At 28.9% G+C, this 16,195-nt stretch overlaps 3 protein-coding genes and 2 non-coding genes across 6 annotated transcripts in view; 1 reads left to right on the plus strand and 4 right to left on the minus strand.

Moving 5' to 3' along the window:
- Positions 1–1,989: 1,989 nt before the first annotated feature.
- Positions 1,990–4,307, plus strand: LOC127744053 (scarecrow-like protein 32). 2 transcript variants are annotated; one of them, XM_052256323.1, is made up of 2 exons: positions 1,990–3,619; positions 3,785–4,307. In XM_052256323.1, the coding sequence occupies exon 1, from the start codon at positions 2,217–2,219 to the stop codon at positions 3,606–3,608; it is 1,392 nt and encodes a 463-aa protein (XP_052112283.1). In that variant the 5' UTR covers positions 1,990–2,216; the 3' UTR covers positions 3,609–3,619; positions 3,785–4,307. The 2 variants fall into 2 exon arrangements, with proteins under 2 accessions (XP_052112283.1, XP_052112284.1); XM_052256324.1 differs by having other exon boundaries at positions 3,790–4,307.
- Positions 4,308–4,838: 531 nt separating this feature from the next.
- On the minus strand, positions 4,839–4,925 carry TRNAY-GUA (transfer RNA tyrosine (anticodon GUA)). The gene is given in 2 exon segments: positions 4,839–4,874; positions 4,889–4,925. It is a non-coding gene; the product is annotated as a tRNA-Tyr (tRNA).
- Positions 4,926–5,013: 88 nt separating this feature from the next.
- TRNAS-CGA (transfer RNA serine (anticodon CGA)) lies at positions 5,014–5,095 on the minus strand. The gene has a single exon. It is a non-coding gene; the product is annotated as a tRNA-Ser (tRNA).
- A 268-nt stretch (positions 5,096–5,363) lies between these two features.
- Positions 5,364–16,195, minus strand: part of LOC127744051 (isoprene synthase, chloroplastic-like) — a gene marked incomplete in the record, with an annotated part of 17,078 nt that continues 6,246 nt past the window's right edge. Inside the window, 1 exon segment of the mRNA XM_052256321.1 lies at positions 5,364–5,609.
- Positions 7,284–11,545, minus strand: LOC127744052 (isoprene synthase, chloroplastic-like). Its single transcript, XM_052256322.1, has 2 exons — positions 11,227–11,545; positions 7,284–7,722 (listed from the first exon to the last, which is right to left on the minus strand). The coding sequence occupies exons 1-2, from the start codon at positions 11,470–11,472 to the stop codon at positions 7,444–7,446; spliced, it is 525 nt and encodes a 174-aa protein (XP_052112282.1). The 5' UTR covers positions 11,473–11,545; the 3' UTR covers positions 7,284–7,443.

The following is a 16,195-nucleotide window of genomic DNA, read 5'->3' on the forward strand; positions in this document are numbered from 1 at the left end:
ATTTATCGATTTTTTAGTCAAATTAATTTATCTAATTTAATTTTAATAAAAATAACATGATTCAATTAATTATATATATTAAATTTTAATTACTTAAAAACATTTTAAAAAAAAAAGACATTTTAACGCCTTTATTTGAGTGGTTCTTATATATCTTCCTAATATTTCACTTACTACCGAAGAAAGGAATTGGGATTAGAGTCTAATCTTCGCCAATGATGTAACCTAAGGTTTAGTAGAGCAAATGTAAAACAATTACTTTCCATAACAGCAAACTAAGGTGTTATATATATATATACATATATAAAAGAGTATATAATAAAGTATTACATAATAACATTACATACTCACCAAACACAAAAAAGGTATATATAATACAAGTAAAATACCAAAGGTAAATAAAAAAAGGAACTAACCAATGAAATATTAAGAATTAATTCACTCAAGACACATGCATGGTAAAGTGATGGAGACGCCTCTTCATCTGCAGCTTTTAATTGCAGCAAGGGAAATGTTTCTTTCATAAAAACATAGGTTGTATCAAACCCAACGCGAGCGGTGTATGTAATCGTCCGTTACATCTTTTAATTTCCTTTTCTCTGAATATATATACATGCCACCCAAAAAAAAAAAAAAATACTAGTAATAAAGAATATAGTTACTAATATGAATGAACTTCATCATATACTGGTGATCGCTTTATCAATCTTCATCTTTTTCTTTCCACGTGTCAATCTTGATAATTCCTAGCTATCATACGCACCTAAACAGCTTAATCTTATGAATCCTGATGATAACTCTATATTAATTAATATCCATCCACAACGCTCCCAGGATTATATTATTAGACATTAGTTATCTCTAATTTCTTTATATTATTAGACATTAGTCATGTGAAACGACCATATATAGAAATATTGATTAATCAATGCATTCTATATATATAAGACAACAAAATTAGAGAATACGTACGTACGTGTGCATGTCTAATTAAGAGTTCTTAATTGACTCAATATCACAAGTGGATGTCTATTTAAACAAGAAGAAAGAGGGTTGAACAGGGAATTGCCTATTTGAAAATGGAAAAAACAGGAGAAAGAACTGTGCAAAAAAATGACCGAAATAATATGTTCTTGTAGGAAGAGTTCTGGTTTGTCTTTAGTTTTGGCTTCACATTACATAATAACTCAGTTTAATTTTTAAAAATATTGCTATCATGTAAGAACATGGAAGTGAAGGCAAAGGAAAATCGGATTTGTACAAGTAAACATATATTTGGGATCTTGTTTTAAATAGTTATTCCATGAAAACGTATTCGACAAGAGTGGGCCGGCTAGTACACCTTTTTTAACCTATTCGCTACCCTTAGGTTTTAATTTAATTCATAATCTAAATAATCATTACAACAAAACAACTCAAAGCTAATATAAACAAATCGATCAACAGAACAAGCCGCCAAATTCTATTTGTTACATGATCACCACTTCACCAACTAGAACTTGCTTAGTATTAGTTGGTGGATTTGTACTAACTTAACTATAAGTTGAATTTATAGTTCTAAATTATAACTATAAAAAATAATAGAGATTATCAGAATTTATTATTTTTTGCCATGACTTAGTAATCAATTCAATTCCTTTAATCTAGTAATTCAATAATATATTTTATTTTATATTTTTAAATATTAATGACTAACTAATAATAAAAAATAATAAATTTATATAATTTTCTAGTATTTATTTTATAACTAATATTAAAAATATAATTATTATGTGTCTTATTTTATTAGTTTAAATTTTTAAAAAAATAATATTATAATATAATATCAAAATTTTTTAAAATTTTGAGCTCGATCCCTGTGAAATGGTTTTAAAATCATACATACATGGCTTCGGTTAGAGCCATAGAAATTATTGTACTCTATCCATTAGGCCCTTAGGTTCACAATAATAATTAGACCACACCATTTCTCTTCCCTCTATATATATAATGCTTAAAGATACATTCACATAAAAGTAACAACCATCTCTCAAACCTTCAACCTATCTACAGTATACACATAACTCATTAATGAATAGTTACACCAAATATTCCAAACCCTAATTAGCTTTCAAAGTTGAAACAATTCAAGCTAGAAAGCCTAAACCTTTTTCATCTAACTTCATCTTCTTCTTGGATCTAGCTACTTCATATAGAAGAAATTAAAGAGGATCCTCATGCACGTAATGCATAGCATGAAAGCTGAGCTAAAAGGAGCATCCTCTATCTCCTTCCAAAACCACAGCCTCTTCAACACAGCACCACACAGTTCACTCACCGGAGCACTCAAAGGATGTCTCGGAAGCCTCGACGGCGCGTGCATCGAGAAGCTTCTTCTCCACTGCGCAAGCGCCTTGGAGAGCAACGATGTAACCTTGGCACAACAAGTGATGTGGGTCCTCAACAACGTTGCTTCACCAACCGGTGACACAAATCAAAGGCTCACATCATGGTTCCTCAGGGCACTGATCTCTAGGGCTTCAAGGATTTGCCCTACAGCCTTGAGTTTCAAGGGGAGTAGCAACAACATTCAGAGGAGGTTGATGACGGTTACCGAGCTAGCAGGATACGTGGATCTCATTCCATGGCACAGGTTTGGGTTTTGTGCTTCAAATAATGAGATTTTCAAAGCAATTTTAGGGTTCCAAAGGGTACATATCTTAGACTTTAGCATCACTCATTGTATGCAATGGCCTACTTTCATTGATGCATTGGCCAAAAGCCCTGAAGGTCCTCCTTCACTTAGAATCACTGTCCCATCTTTTAGGCCACCGGTGCCTCCATTGGTGAATGTATCAACTCATGAGGTTGGCCTTCGGTTGGCGAATTTCGCAAAGTTTAAGGATGTCCCTTTTGAATTCAATGTCATAGGGAACAATTTAGGTCCCTTATTAGCACCTAATAATTCTGAATTAAGCAATGAATCAACTAGTTTTCATGTTGAGTCATTGCTGAGTCTGTTGAATCCTAGTGTGCTAAACCTTAGGGATGATGAGGCTTTGGTCATAAATTGTCAAAATTGGCTTCGTTATTTGTCTGATGATAGAAAGGGAAACCAACGTTGCCTTTCTCTCCGTGATGCTTTTTTGAGTTTAGTTAAAGGTCTTAACCCTCAGATTGTGGTTTTGGTGGATGAGGATTGTGATCTTAGTTCACCAAGCCTCACATCAAGAATTGCAACATGTTTCAACCATCTCTGGATACCCTTTGATGCATTGGAGACTTTCTTGCCTAAGGACAGTTGCCAGAGGACAGAGTTCGAATCCGACATTGGACAGAAGATTGAGAACATCATAGGATATGAAGGGCATCATAGGATAGAGAGGTTGGAGTCAGGGATGCAGATGTGCCAGAGAATGAAGAATGCTGGTTACTTGAGCCTCCCATTTTGTGATGAAACGGTTATGGAAGTTAAGGGTTTGCTTGATGAGCATGCTAGTGGATGGGGGATGAAGAGGGAAGAAGGAATGTTGGTTCTCACATGGAAAGGAAACAGCTGTGTCTATGCCACTGCTTGGGTCCCCAGTGAAACCAGGGATCCTATTGGTTTCGATGCAACTATGGCATAAAACAACTCATAGTATGACTCATTTTTCTTATATTCATTATTTTATTGTCACAAAATTAAATGTAATTTAGAATTATATACCAAATTGTGGCGATAAAGTGATGAGTATATGATATTTGACAGATATACATGCATGCAAACACATCTGACATCTCTATGATTGTGTTTATGTCTTAGTTTAGGTATCAAATGTGATGAGTAACAAGAAAAATGAGTTACGTGTTATACTGGACACGTCAACATACATAACACATGATCACAAGATTCCAAAGTTAATTTGGGCCTACGAGGGGATATGGGTTATGCATGCCACAATGGTCCATGGAGTGTGGCAGACGATTTTTCATCACTTTGTGAAAGTAAAAAAAAAGGCTGCAAATTGATACTGAAATTATTATGACAAGAAGGAAGAAGAAGAGAAAAGAAAAAAACGGCTGCATTTTAAGAATTGTTTTTCGTGTGCCTAGATTTGTAATGAAGCTCAAATACATTGGATCACATGAAAGGTAAAAAGGAGATATGTGTACAATGTACTTTGTATGAGACAAATTAAAAAATTGTCTCTTCTTTGTATTATTGTTTTTTTTTTTTATGCAGCTTTAATATTCATTTCTATTATCACAGCCTTAAGTACGGGTAGGTTGTATGAACTATGAAGAGAAAAAAAAAATCTGTCTTATTATATACTCAGTTCTAATAATAAACTAAGCATTTCGGATTAGCAAACTTTGTATCAAAACAAAAAATAACAAATGTGTTAGCATTTAAGGTAACGTACCTCAATATATAATATCATAGTTTTGTTGCATTTAATGGCTGATTCAAAAACTTACTGTTAGTTCCTCTCAATGAGAAGAATTTTTCAAGAGGTACCAATGAATATAACACATTTTTATTTTTGATGAGTAGTTAGTTAGGCTGTTATGTGTTGTGCATGAGAGTATAGATAAGTACAAAAAGGACCACACAGAAAGTTAAATTTAATTTTATGAGTAGTCTTCTTCAGTATGAAGAGTCACAGGCTAAGGCCAAACAACTATATTCGGAGTTGTATTGGTGATAATGATGAGTCATGGAGGCAAATTGACGAACCCATGGCAGTAATGGGTCCAGATGGGACCGTGATTTTGTTAATTTTGTTTGTGTTTATTAATTATTAGTACTGGAAAGCAAATTGCTTGGTTCATGTCTTCGTGAGACCACAAAAAGAGTTAATATAAAAAAAACAGATTCCGACCTGCCGGATTCGAACCAGCGACCTAAGGATTACTGGGTGAACCACTACAGTCCTCCGCTCTACCAACTGAGCTAAGGTCGGATGATATTTTCCTAAGTCTATAAATTGATGATGTTCCTTACTTCTCTTGGAGTCTACAAGCGCGCGTTAAATAAGTGAAGGAAAAATTCGTCGACAGCAGGATTCGAACCTGCGCAGGCAAAGCCTAACAGATTTCGAGTCTGTCTCCTTAACCACTCGGACATATCGACGCTTGCGTAAAAGTTCCTCCAATAATATATTAACCACATGTTACAGTGCAAATTATTTTTAAATTCTTCCTAGCTCCCTGTTAATCTTTTATTAAGAAACTACATTTGAGCTATCAACAACAAGTCCCAACTATATATAGCTTTGATAAATGCTAGGAAACTATTAGATTTTTATTATTTTTGACCATCAATATTTAAAAATATATAATAAAATATATTGTTAGATTATATAAAATAATATTAATGACAAAAAAATAATAAATTCTGATAATCTTATAACATTTTTAGTATAGCTTATTATGCAAGGCCTATGCTTAACCAGCCTAGCCATTTGCCTTTGAAACTGAAAACTAAACGAGGAAGCGAGACCTGGATTTGTCATCCAAATTCCCTTCTTAGACGCGTTGCAACTAGCAAATTGGAAGAAAAGGAAATCAGAGATATTATTCACTTTCCTATAAATAAGTTGTTTTGCTATGATTGAGTATTTGTATGATTCTTTACCACGAACCCAGACTACTTCTATGAAGGATTTGTCGAATGTAGAATCCATCACTAGGCATCTGTTCATATTCTTCCATGCTTCGTCAATCACACTTCTCAAGTACCTTCGTGCGTCCTCTTCGGAGTCACCCGTTTCATTCATGTAGCACGTCATTGAATTCGCAGTTTCACCGCACTCCATCTCTTCCTGCATTTTTATAATAATGTAAGCATTTTTTTTAAGCATAGAAAATGTGCAAGAAATAAATATGAATTCATATAATTCTTAATTGATTAGCAGTAGGGAATAATTAAAATACCGCTGAGGTGGCCAAATCGTTGCTAATCCTGAAAATGGTGGACGAAGAACGCAAGAGTTCGTGGTAGTTGATTAAGGAATGAAGTGCTTGCTCTGATGTTTCTTGGTTGAGTAAGAAGAAGGAGTGAATAAGACAAATCCCGCCTGAGCACGACACTAAACCATTTTCCAAATACTCCTTCAATCTTGGTACAACTTTGTTGTTGGACCATTTTGCTTCTTGTAGAAACGATTTGCACAAATCACACCACTGATATCATAGTATAGAGTATAGTCATATCAATCAATTTATGAATCCTCATAATAATTTTGTAGACAATAGTGAAAACATTAATTTAGGCATCTAATTAAGAGTTAATATATAAGACTTGAAGGCATACAGCTTTTTTGAGATGGGGAAGACACTTGAAGGCATGATCTTTAAAGATGTCAAAAGCAATCTCGTTGACAGTGTTATAGAGTGCTAAGAAGCACAATGTCATGTAGTCTGGGAGATCGTTAATTGCATTTACATCCCATCTGATATAAAAGCATGCATATAATTATTATAATTAAATTTTGCCGCACTAAGTTATTATTAAAAAAATATACTACTAATTAATATAATAAAGTAACCTCTCAACAGCATCCGTGAAGAGTTCCAATTCATCCAAAGTACCATGAACATCGTAGACATCATCAAGAACGGTGACTAAAGCTGCCACCTTAGTAAGTTCTTTACGACAATAAGAGAAATTCGGATGTGAGACTATTCCCAATGACCAAAAGAAGGATTCTGTTAACCTATCTCGAGCAAAGCTCAGCTTGCTAGCGAGGCCTATGTCCCTCCACCATCTATAAATGTGAAACATTGAGTTGGTCTAGCTAGTAACATTCAGGTAAAAAAAATTCTTTTACTATAAAACAGATAAATGTACAAACCCAAAAAAAATCTTATTCGATGGTCATAGTAAAAATATAATTATTCATATATATTTTTTTATTAATCTAGATTTCTAAAACAAATAATTTCATTATTTATTTTTATTTATCGACTTAAACTTAAAAAAAAAAAAATTATTCATCTGACCTTGCCATCTGTTGTAACTCTTGTTGATGTAATGACTGAAGCATGTTAAAGTCAAGCTTAGCAAGCTCTAATAGCAATTGATTGTGTGGTTCATTTTTATGATATGTGTCAATGTATCCCCTTGCCTCTATTCTGTAAGGGCTATGGTGAGAAGGAAGCCCCTCCAACACTCTTCTAACGCTTTCTTTTACTTTGTTCTCTGTCCCCTCATTTGTTATTATGTTCATCATATTTGTTGCCGAAAATGCCCTTGCCTTCTCACATAGATTTTCTCCGTCAAAATTAAGGTGTGATGCCTCGTACAAAGTTAACATTCCTTGCACATCATTGCCAATTTCAGCCTTCAAGTTTCCCTCATCATCGTTGAAACTTTCAAATACATCTGCACCTCACAAAATCATCGTAGTAGTAAAAATAAACTGAGATGATTGATAGAGTTTGCTAATTTCTAAAGGAGTTGTGAAGATGTGTTTAGTTTTATACACCTTGGGAGACGTGAAAGGAATGTTGTCTGAGAATTCTGAAGAGGAGAGCAGTAGCATGTAGTGTTTTCTGTGTATGATGAAGCATATGTTGTGAAGAATGAATGCGGGAAAGAGCAGAGTTGATGTGGTTTGGGAACTTGTAGGAGAGGCCCAACCGATGAAGGTCGTCAATGAATTCAAGCAAGCTCAGTGGCTCCATGTCTGAACTATTCATCATTATGTATCGCACCTTCTCCTCTAGCTTTTTTGCCCTTTCTTCAATTCTTTCAACCTGCACCGTGTCAAAATTTCCAATTATTCTCGTTCTTTTTAACTTTAGAGAGGTAAACAATGACTATCTTGAACAACATGAATAATTATTAATTTAATATTATTAATTAAATTTAAAATTAATTTATTTTTTTAATTCTATTAATTCATATTATTTATATATTATTCAAAAATATTATTGATTATTTATACTTTTTTTTTCTATCTAGCTCTATTTTTTATAAATTAAATATGAATAATAATAAATTTAAAATTATTCGATAAGAGGTAAGTGTTCATGTCATAGCCCAAATGATTAAGGTCATGATCTAAAATGAGTTGGTCAATTCTTAATATAGATTCAATAAAGTCAGTTTAAATTAAAAGAGATTTACAAGTTATACGAGTTAATCTACTCAATTTTTTCGGAATATAAAAACCAAGATGTGTTTGATCCGATTTGAAGAATAAGTCATTGATTTTTTCTACTACTTTTTTAAGTATTATCTACATGAAAATATCTACACAACATGGATTAACTATCTATGCAATAAGAAAAAAGAATATTCATTATTTACAGAAAGAGATTTATAAGTGATAATTAAGCATTGTTTTTTTTGTTCCGTAAATATCTCATTAAATTAAGATATTTTTAATCTATTGTATATATAACTTGTTAAAACTCTTATTGACTTTAGTATCACAATCCTTTACAGATATTTTTATTTGTCATTTTAAAATTGACCTGTGAAGTTATTTCAAATACTTTTTCTATTGTGTCTTACTTCATTTTATAAAATCGGTGAAAATTCAAGTGCAGTCAATTTTACGTGAAGTTAATATCTGAAAGTCATTAAATGATAAACGGCTCTCAGATATCAACTTCACGTGAAGTCGACTTCACCTTAGTTTTCACCTTACTCATAATATGATACATTTCAAAGCATATTATATTAAAATAAAAAAACCATTGGTTCAACTCTTAAAATTAATTTTTTTATAAATTATATATAATCAAAAATATTTTTTTAAAAAATTATATATCAACTCTCTATCTTATTATGTGAATAAATGTTAAAAATAGTTAAAAGTAACAAATTCAAGTTTAAAACAAAAAAAAAATAAAAATATAATTAACTTATAAAATATTATGGTTTTCTTCTTCACTCCAAATCATCAAACTCCTATATATATAAGATCATGTTTTTCGTTACTACATTATTGAAAATTTTTTTTTAAAAATATACGTCCTCTATTTGTTTTTCTATGAGATTAATTAAGACTTAAGAGTGGGAATAACTTTTGGTTACTTTTGAAAATTTTGGGACAAAAATATGATGAAAAGAAAAATAAGGACAACATTAATACTTATTTAAATGTTTAGGACAAAAGTAATATTTTGTCTTACATAATAATCTATCTGCAATGGTTACTTATAAATAGTACATTTTTTCAAATTTAATTTATTTATTATGGGAGTATGACAAAACATAAAAGTAAGGGTTTTGTCTTTTAAAATAATAATAATAATAATAATAATAATAATATGTTGTTATTTTTTTTGAACAAATTATTAAAAATTAATATAATATATATCTACTTTTGAAAAAAAAAATATTTTTAGATACATAGAAACTAAAACCCACATTAAAAATTTAATGAAAAAAGGTTTCATCCATACGGTTAAAAAAATGCGTTTAAGCATGATTAATTTATGGTTTTTTTGGGGGTAACGAATAACCGTGGAAAATACTTTCTAATAAAAATTTTACAACTAGCGATTGTCAAAGGCATTCTATTAAAATAATATTTTTAGAGGTTGTGAAAAATATATTTTCCTTGTAATGTATATATTATTAATATTATATTTCAAAGAACCTTCCATCAATTTTCCTAATTATAATTGAATAATAATTTTCACAAACGAATTGTTGTGTCTCATATGGCGATGATAATATAGAGGAGCATGTATGGAAGATAATCCTTCACTCTCAATCCTACGTCCTGATTTTTTTTTTTCCATTTCCATCTTCATTTTCTATAACCGGAAAATACTCCTCTTCATTTCTGATTTTTACGAGAAAATATAGTTTTATATGGAATTTGCACAGAGATGGTCAGTTCAATGAAAACTACATTAAAAATTAACTATGTAGTCGTCTCATTCTTACTTTAAAATTTAATGAAAAAAGGTTTCATCCATACGGTTAAAAATTTGAGTATATGGGGTGATTTCTTAAAAAAGATTTTTTTAAGTGTTTTTTTACCAAAATAGTAAAATTAATTTGATATTTAGATATTTTATGTAAAATATTTTTTATTTATTAATTATATCCTTCACTCTCAATCCTACGTCCTGATTTTTTTTTTTCCATTTCCATCTTCATTTTCTATAACCGGAAAATACTCCTCTTCATTTCTGATTTTTACGAGAAAATATAGTTTTATATGGAATTTGCACAGAGATGGTCAGTTCAATGAACTATATATATTATATTAACTATGTAGTCGTCTCATTCTTACTTTAAAATTCTCCTACATACAGATATCTTTTTCTACCCCCCTCTTCATCTTCAAAGAATGATTTTTATCCGTATTCTCATCCTACGTGTATGATACACCTATGCTTAGGAATATTATCTATTATTGCTATGTATCTCTAGTATCATGTACCACCGGCATGTACGGGTGCATATGGTCCACTTGCCCCGGTCAAATATTTTAAAGATTAATTTATTATAATTTTATTGAATTTAATATTGGATAAAATTTTAAAAATAGATTCGATCTAGATCTAGGTACATTTTAAGAGAACTAAAAAAGATATATATGTTTTAAATTAATTTTGATATATATTATATTATATTAATTATAAATTTATTATTTTATTTTTAATCATATTTATTGAATTAGAAAATAGATAAAAAAGTATCAAATTAGAATTTATAGACAAAAACAAATTCAAATCAACTTTTTGATAAGAAATTTTTTTTTATAAATAAATAAGTGCATTATAGATAAATTTCTTTCTAAATAAATTTTTTTATAAATTACTATTAAAACTTTAAATATTCAATTTTTACCGAGTTTAGATCGGATATAATTATAGCATAAAAATATTTAAATTTTATTGAGTTTAGAATTAAATTAAAATCTAAAAAATAGACTGGACGTATATTTTCGGCTTATGAACATTCCTACCAGGCATGTGGTGTCCAAAAGTGCCGTATTAGAGCTCATAATACGGAACAGAATGTTGTGTGTAGAATAATATATGAGAGTGAGATAAAAAAAGAATATGATTATTTTGGTGTTGAGACTTTTCTAACTACTTAAAAGAAACAACGAGAGAAAACAGGAATATGAATTGAATACGAAGATACAAGCTAAGGGAGAGCTAATCATTCAAGGTGATTATTCGACCATTTCTGTTACCATGTTGATGGGAAAAAAAATACACGACCAGAAGATGAATTATATGCACATTTCAGAATTTTGGTAGTTAGTTAATTAGTTAGTTACCTACCACGTGATGATTGTGGTGGGACTGATGATGAAGAAATTCATACGTCCATAGATTGGGCTGGTAATTAGCTGAACGCCTTCCAATTAACTGGCCATCATCCTTTTTGGTGGAGCCACAGATGAAATGTATTTTTGCAGTGGCATGAGTAACTGTTTTGCGTCCAAAGTGGTTCCTATGTTTTACTACTACTACTACCCTTTGTGTGGTTGATAGGGCGTAGGGCAGAGATATCAACTCACTTGCCATTGTTATCGAGTTATCAACTATTATATATCACGTTCTCACTAACACTATGATATTATATAAGTTAATAACACGTTTTATTTTTGCAATGTGTGAGGTGAGCCTACTCCGCCATTTATTTATAGGCCTCATAAGTCATCCATCAACTCAAGAAAAAGTACGAAAACAACAAGGTCTTTCATTATTTTGGGAATAGAATTTGATCAATTCTATAATGTTTATGAATTGATGTCTAAATTTTATTTAACTTATTTTTTTAGAAAATTTTAATTTTTTAAAAATGATTTATTTTTATATTTTTTAAATTAAATATTAATTTTTAATTTTTAATTTTTTTAATAAGTAAACACAATTTTTTAGACACTATAACATTTACTATAAAATTTATTTATTTTTATATTTTAAAATAAATATTAAATAATTATTTTTTTATAATAATTAAACATCCAACTTTTAGGCATCACAACAACTACCATTATATTAAAGGCTCAATCATAACAACTACCTTTATATTAAGTGTTGTCGCTTCAAAATCAATTGTCAGATATTGATATTAATTTTGTCGTTTAGTTTCTTTTAATTTCCATCTTCTTTAATTTGGTTTAATTAAAAACAATGATGATATATATTCTTCAACAACATTAGTTTAAAATTTTATTATTTTACTATATTACTATAAACAAGTTTAATGATTTTGTTATTGCAAGTTTAATTTTCTACTATATGTCATATATTTTGATGAGCGATGACTGATTATTTAATTAAAAAATATATAAATCAAAACATATAAATATATATAAATACATAATAATTAATTTGATCAATAATTTTTAGTGCACATGAGCATTTTTGTTATTTTAAACATTAGTTTTGATGTTAAATGATTAAATCTCTATTTTGCCTTTTCCAAATCGAATTTGAGATACTATCAATATGGAGGTGAAAATTCAGGTGCAGTCGACTTCACGTGAAGTTGATAGTCGAAAGTCGTTAGATAAAAATTTAGTCAAATCAGTCAAATTATTTAACGGCTCCTAGTTATCAACTTCACATGAAATTAACTGTACCTGAATTTTCACTTAATATTAATTATCTCTTTTTTAATTTATTAATTTGGTTTCATTAAAACAAGAGTAAACACCAAAATTAGCTTTTAAAGATTTTAGATCTCACAAATACAATTCTTTCCCAATAAATTTTAATTTTTTACTATGTAAAAGTTATTAATAATTATTTTTATTAGACTGATCTTTTCTTTATTTCAGAAGAGGTAATTTATATTTTATAATAAAATTTTATGAAGACTATTTAATTATCTCGTAATAAAATTTGTTAGAAACATCTTTGTCTGACATGTAATTAAAAATTTTGTTAAAAGTAAAGAATGAGAAATAATATGCCTAACGAGATTTTTTTTTCAAAATTTTTAGAGTAATAAAAATTTATTGGAGACAAAATGTCTTTCCTAAAATTACTTAAAAACTAATTTAGATGTTCACTCTAAAAACAATGATGATATATTCTCCACCAACAATAACTTCAAATTATCTTCATTTTCAAATTCTGAAATGTTTGAATATATTTTATATCTCAATATATTAAATACATCCAAATATTTTTTTTAGAAATTAGAAAAATATTTAGAAAAGGTGCACATTATTGCTACGGAACTAAAAATATTGCACATGTAATTTAATTTACACATTTCGATTTATATATACCATTAGAAAAGAAAATGGAAAATGGAAAAAACCACATATCGAATGTGTGGTCCTCAGAAAAATTTGTGGGTGCTATTTGGCGTTGAGCAACAATTAACATAGCTTCATCAAACTACCTACCAAAATAAGGTGAGGTGTAATCTTTATATATTATAGAAAAAGAAATATATTTTTTCTATATTTATTTGTCACCACAAAATAATCAAAAAGGGAAATAATATATAAAAAAGAATAATTAGTAGTTCTTAAATAATGTGAATTTGTACTCTACCAAGGATCACATTTTGATTCGGGTTTGTTACTGCACATTTTAGATATGTTGCATGTATTATTGCACGATCTTTTCACCAAACTTTCGGATTGCATGTGTATCTCAATATCTCATAACTCTTGCCATTAATTTAATTTATGAAAGTGCTTGCAACTTTCAATTGTAATTTGTGGCTAATAATAGAAAATACGGAACCCAAAATGCTATGTAGATTCCTTGTTCCTGTCAAGGATTCCAGGTTCTCATAGTTTTGGCGTTTGCCTTTGATGATGGACTTTGAATCTTATCCTTTGGTCATTCGGAAGGACAAACCTTAATTGCGCGAGTAATCATCAGAATAAAAGTTTATGTTAAATAAATTTAATTTGAAGAAAACTGTCACGAAGTATACATATTTGAAGAAAACCTTAATCTCGATCGTACCAAGAGAAATGGGTCCATATATATCTATAGGAAGGATGCTAGATTTATAGATTTCTCAATTCAATTCCTTGTTTAAATATGCAAAATGGTTACTTGTACACTAAAATCAACCACTAAAATCAGCTATCAATGTATTTGTGTATAGGAGGCCACTCAGATAAAGACGTTTAAAACGTCTTTTTTTTAAAGATGTTTTCATGTTTTGTTTTAATTGGTTTTTATATAATTTATTCGGTGTTCCTCATCACATATTATTAAATTCTTCAAATTTTTTTTCTCAAAAACAATAAAAACATTTAATTTAGACTAAAACAAAAAAGGTAATAAATTAATTATTAGATTTTTTTAAAAGATTATTTACATAAAAAATATATCAATTAAAAAATTCTAAAAAATAGTTTCTTTCATTTTAGTAAAATAACATTATTAAAGTAGACAAATTAATTATTTTCTTTTCGTATACAATTTTTTTAAGACATAAAAATAATTAATTAGGACATTGGTTAAGATAATTAAAGTCACTATTTCATTAAATTTTTAATTTAAAGAAAAATCCTAGTTAATTTTGGTATAGAGATTTCAAATTTAAAAACATTGATAAAAATTATGTTGAATTTTGATTTATTTGATTCTCATTTAAATTAATCACTATATAAATTAAAGTTCTGTTTTGAAGTTATATTCGAGTTTTAATCTGATTTTTAAAGTTTCAATTTACTTAGTTTGATTTTTTAACTTAGGTATCCGTGACTCATATTAGGGTTTTAAGTGTTTAGTTGAAAAAAAATAAGGTAAAAAAAATTTCAATTGTCACATCAAATAATTGCTAGAATGTATAATGTAATAGTCGTTAGTCCATCTCAGCATGTCGTTAACGATTTTGTGAGACAGTGACAAAAATAAGATTAGGAACCAATGTGAGTCATAACTATTAAGTTGGGAGACTAAATTGAGTAAATCAAAATTTTTGAAATTAGATTGAAACATAGTTGTTAGAACCGAACTAGTGATCGAACCGATCAAGCTACTGGTTCACTGGTTTATTGGTTCAACCGATAAATCACTGGTTGAACCGATAAAATCGGTCTCACGTAAATATAAAATATAAAATAGTTAAAAACTTAAAATTAAAATTTGAAATACGTATCTTCACTAACATTTTATGAAGAATCAAGTCTCAACTTCTAAAAATAACTAATATAAAAAAAATCATAAAATTCTAATATTACAATAGTATCTTATTTTGACACAATAAAAAAATAATTAATTCATAAAGCCTATCATCTAACTATAATATCAGTAGATTTTAACGCTAACATCAAAATAAATAACCTTAATCACAATACTAGCGATAAAATAGATCAAGTAAATTAATAAATTTTTAGTGAAATTTATATTTATATTAATAATGGTATATAATTAAAATATAATTAATTTTAAAAATAAAAAAATAAAAATTAAATTAAATTAGATATTTATGTATACTATATAATTAATATTTGTCAAATATAATACTTAGAAGTGTAATGGCTAAGTGGAAAGTAGAAGTTATTTTTGCTCCAAGGTTCTTGATTCGAGACCTTGTGGAGACATTTTAAAAAGTTTTTCAAGCAGACCAGTTCGGTTAGACTGGTTTGCATCGGTTCTTACCGGTTCACTAGTTTTCCGGTCGAACTAGCCGATCCAGTTCGGTTTTTACAACTATGGATTGAAATACGAACATAATTTCAGAGACCAATAAGTATTATCTCTTTGTTAACAATTAAGTTGTTTTAATGGTAATTAAGATCTAATAATGGTTTATAATAAAAGAAGCATTCTTTTGCAACAATAAACCTATAGTAGTAGTTAGGGGTGTTCATAGATTAGATCATATCCATATAAGATGATCGGATTGGATCGAATCGGATCCACACTCTAATTAGATAGAAGTAAATATGTTTAAAAAATTAAACAAAAAAAATTATTGACTTTTTTATAAAAATAAGATTTTTTAATATTTTTTATTTTATGGATATATTTAATATCTGATCCAAACATAAAAAGTGCAAATATCGAATTTGATCTAATAAGTTTAGTGCGGATTGGATCGAAATTTCAGTCATATCCCATCTGTAAACACCCCTAACAATAATAACTAAAAAATTATAATGATTATATTTTTAACTAAGAGGAAGTGCAAAAAAAGTACTAAATACAAGAACATTTAATCAAATATTAAAAGAAAATTTTACTTTAAAACAGTTGGACTTTTTTTGCTCATATATATATAATAATAATAATAATAATAATTATTATTATTATTATTATT

Source organism: Arachis duranensis, unplaced genomic scaffold, assembly GCF_000817695.3.
Source record: "Arachis duranensis cultivar V14167 unplaced genomic scaffold, aradu.V14167.gnm2.J7QH unplaced_Scaffold_232525, whole genome shotgun sequence".
NCBI lineage: Eukaryota > Viridiplantae > Streptophyta > Magnoliopsida > Fabales > Fabaceae > Arachis > Arachis duranensis.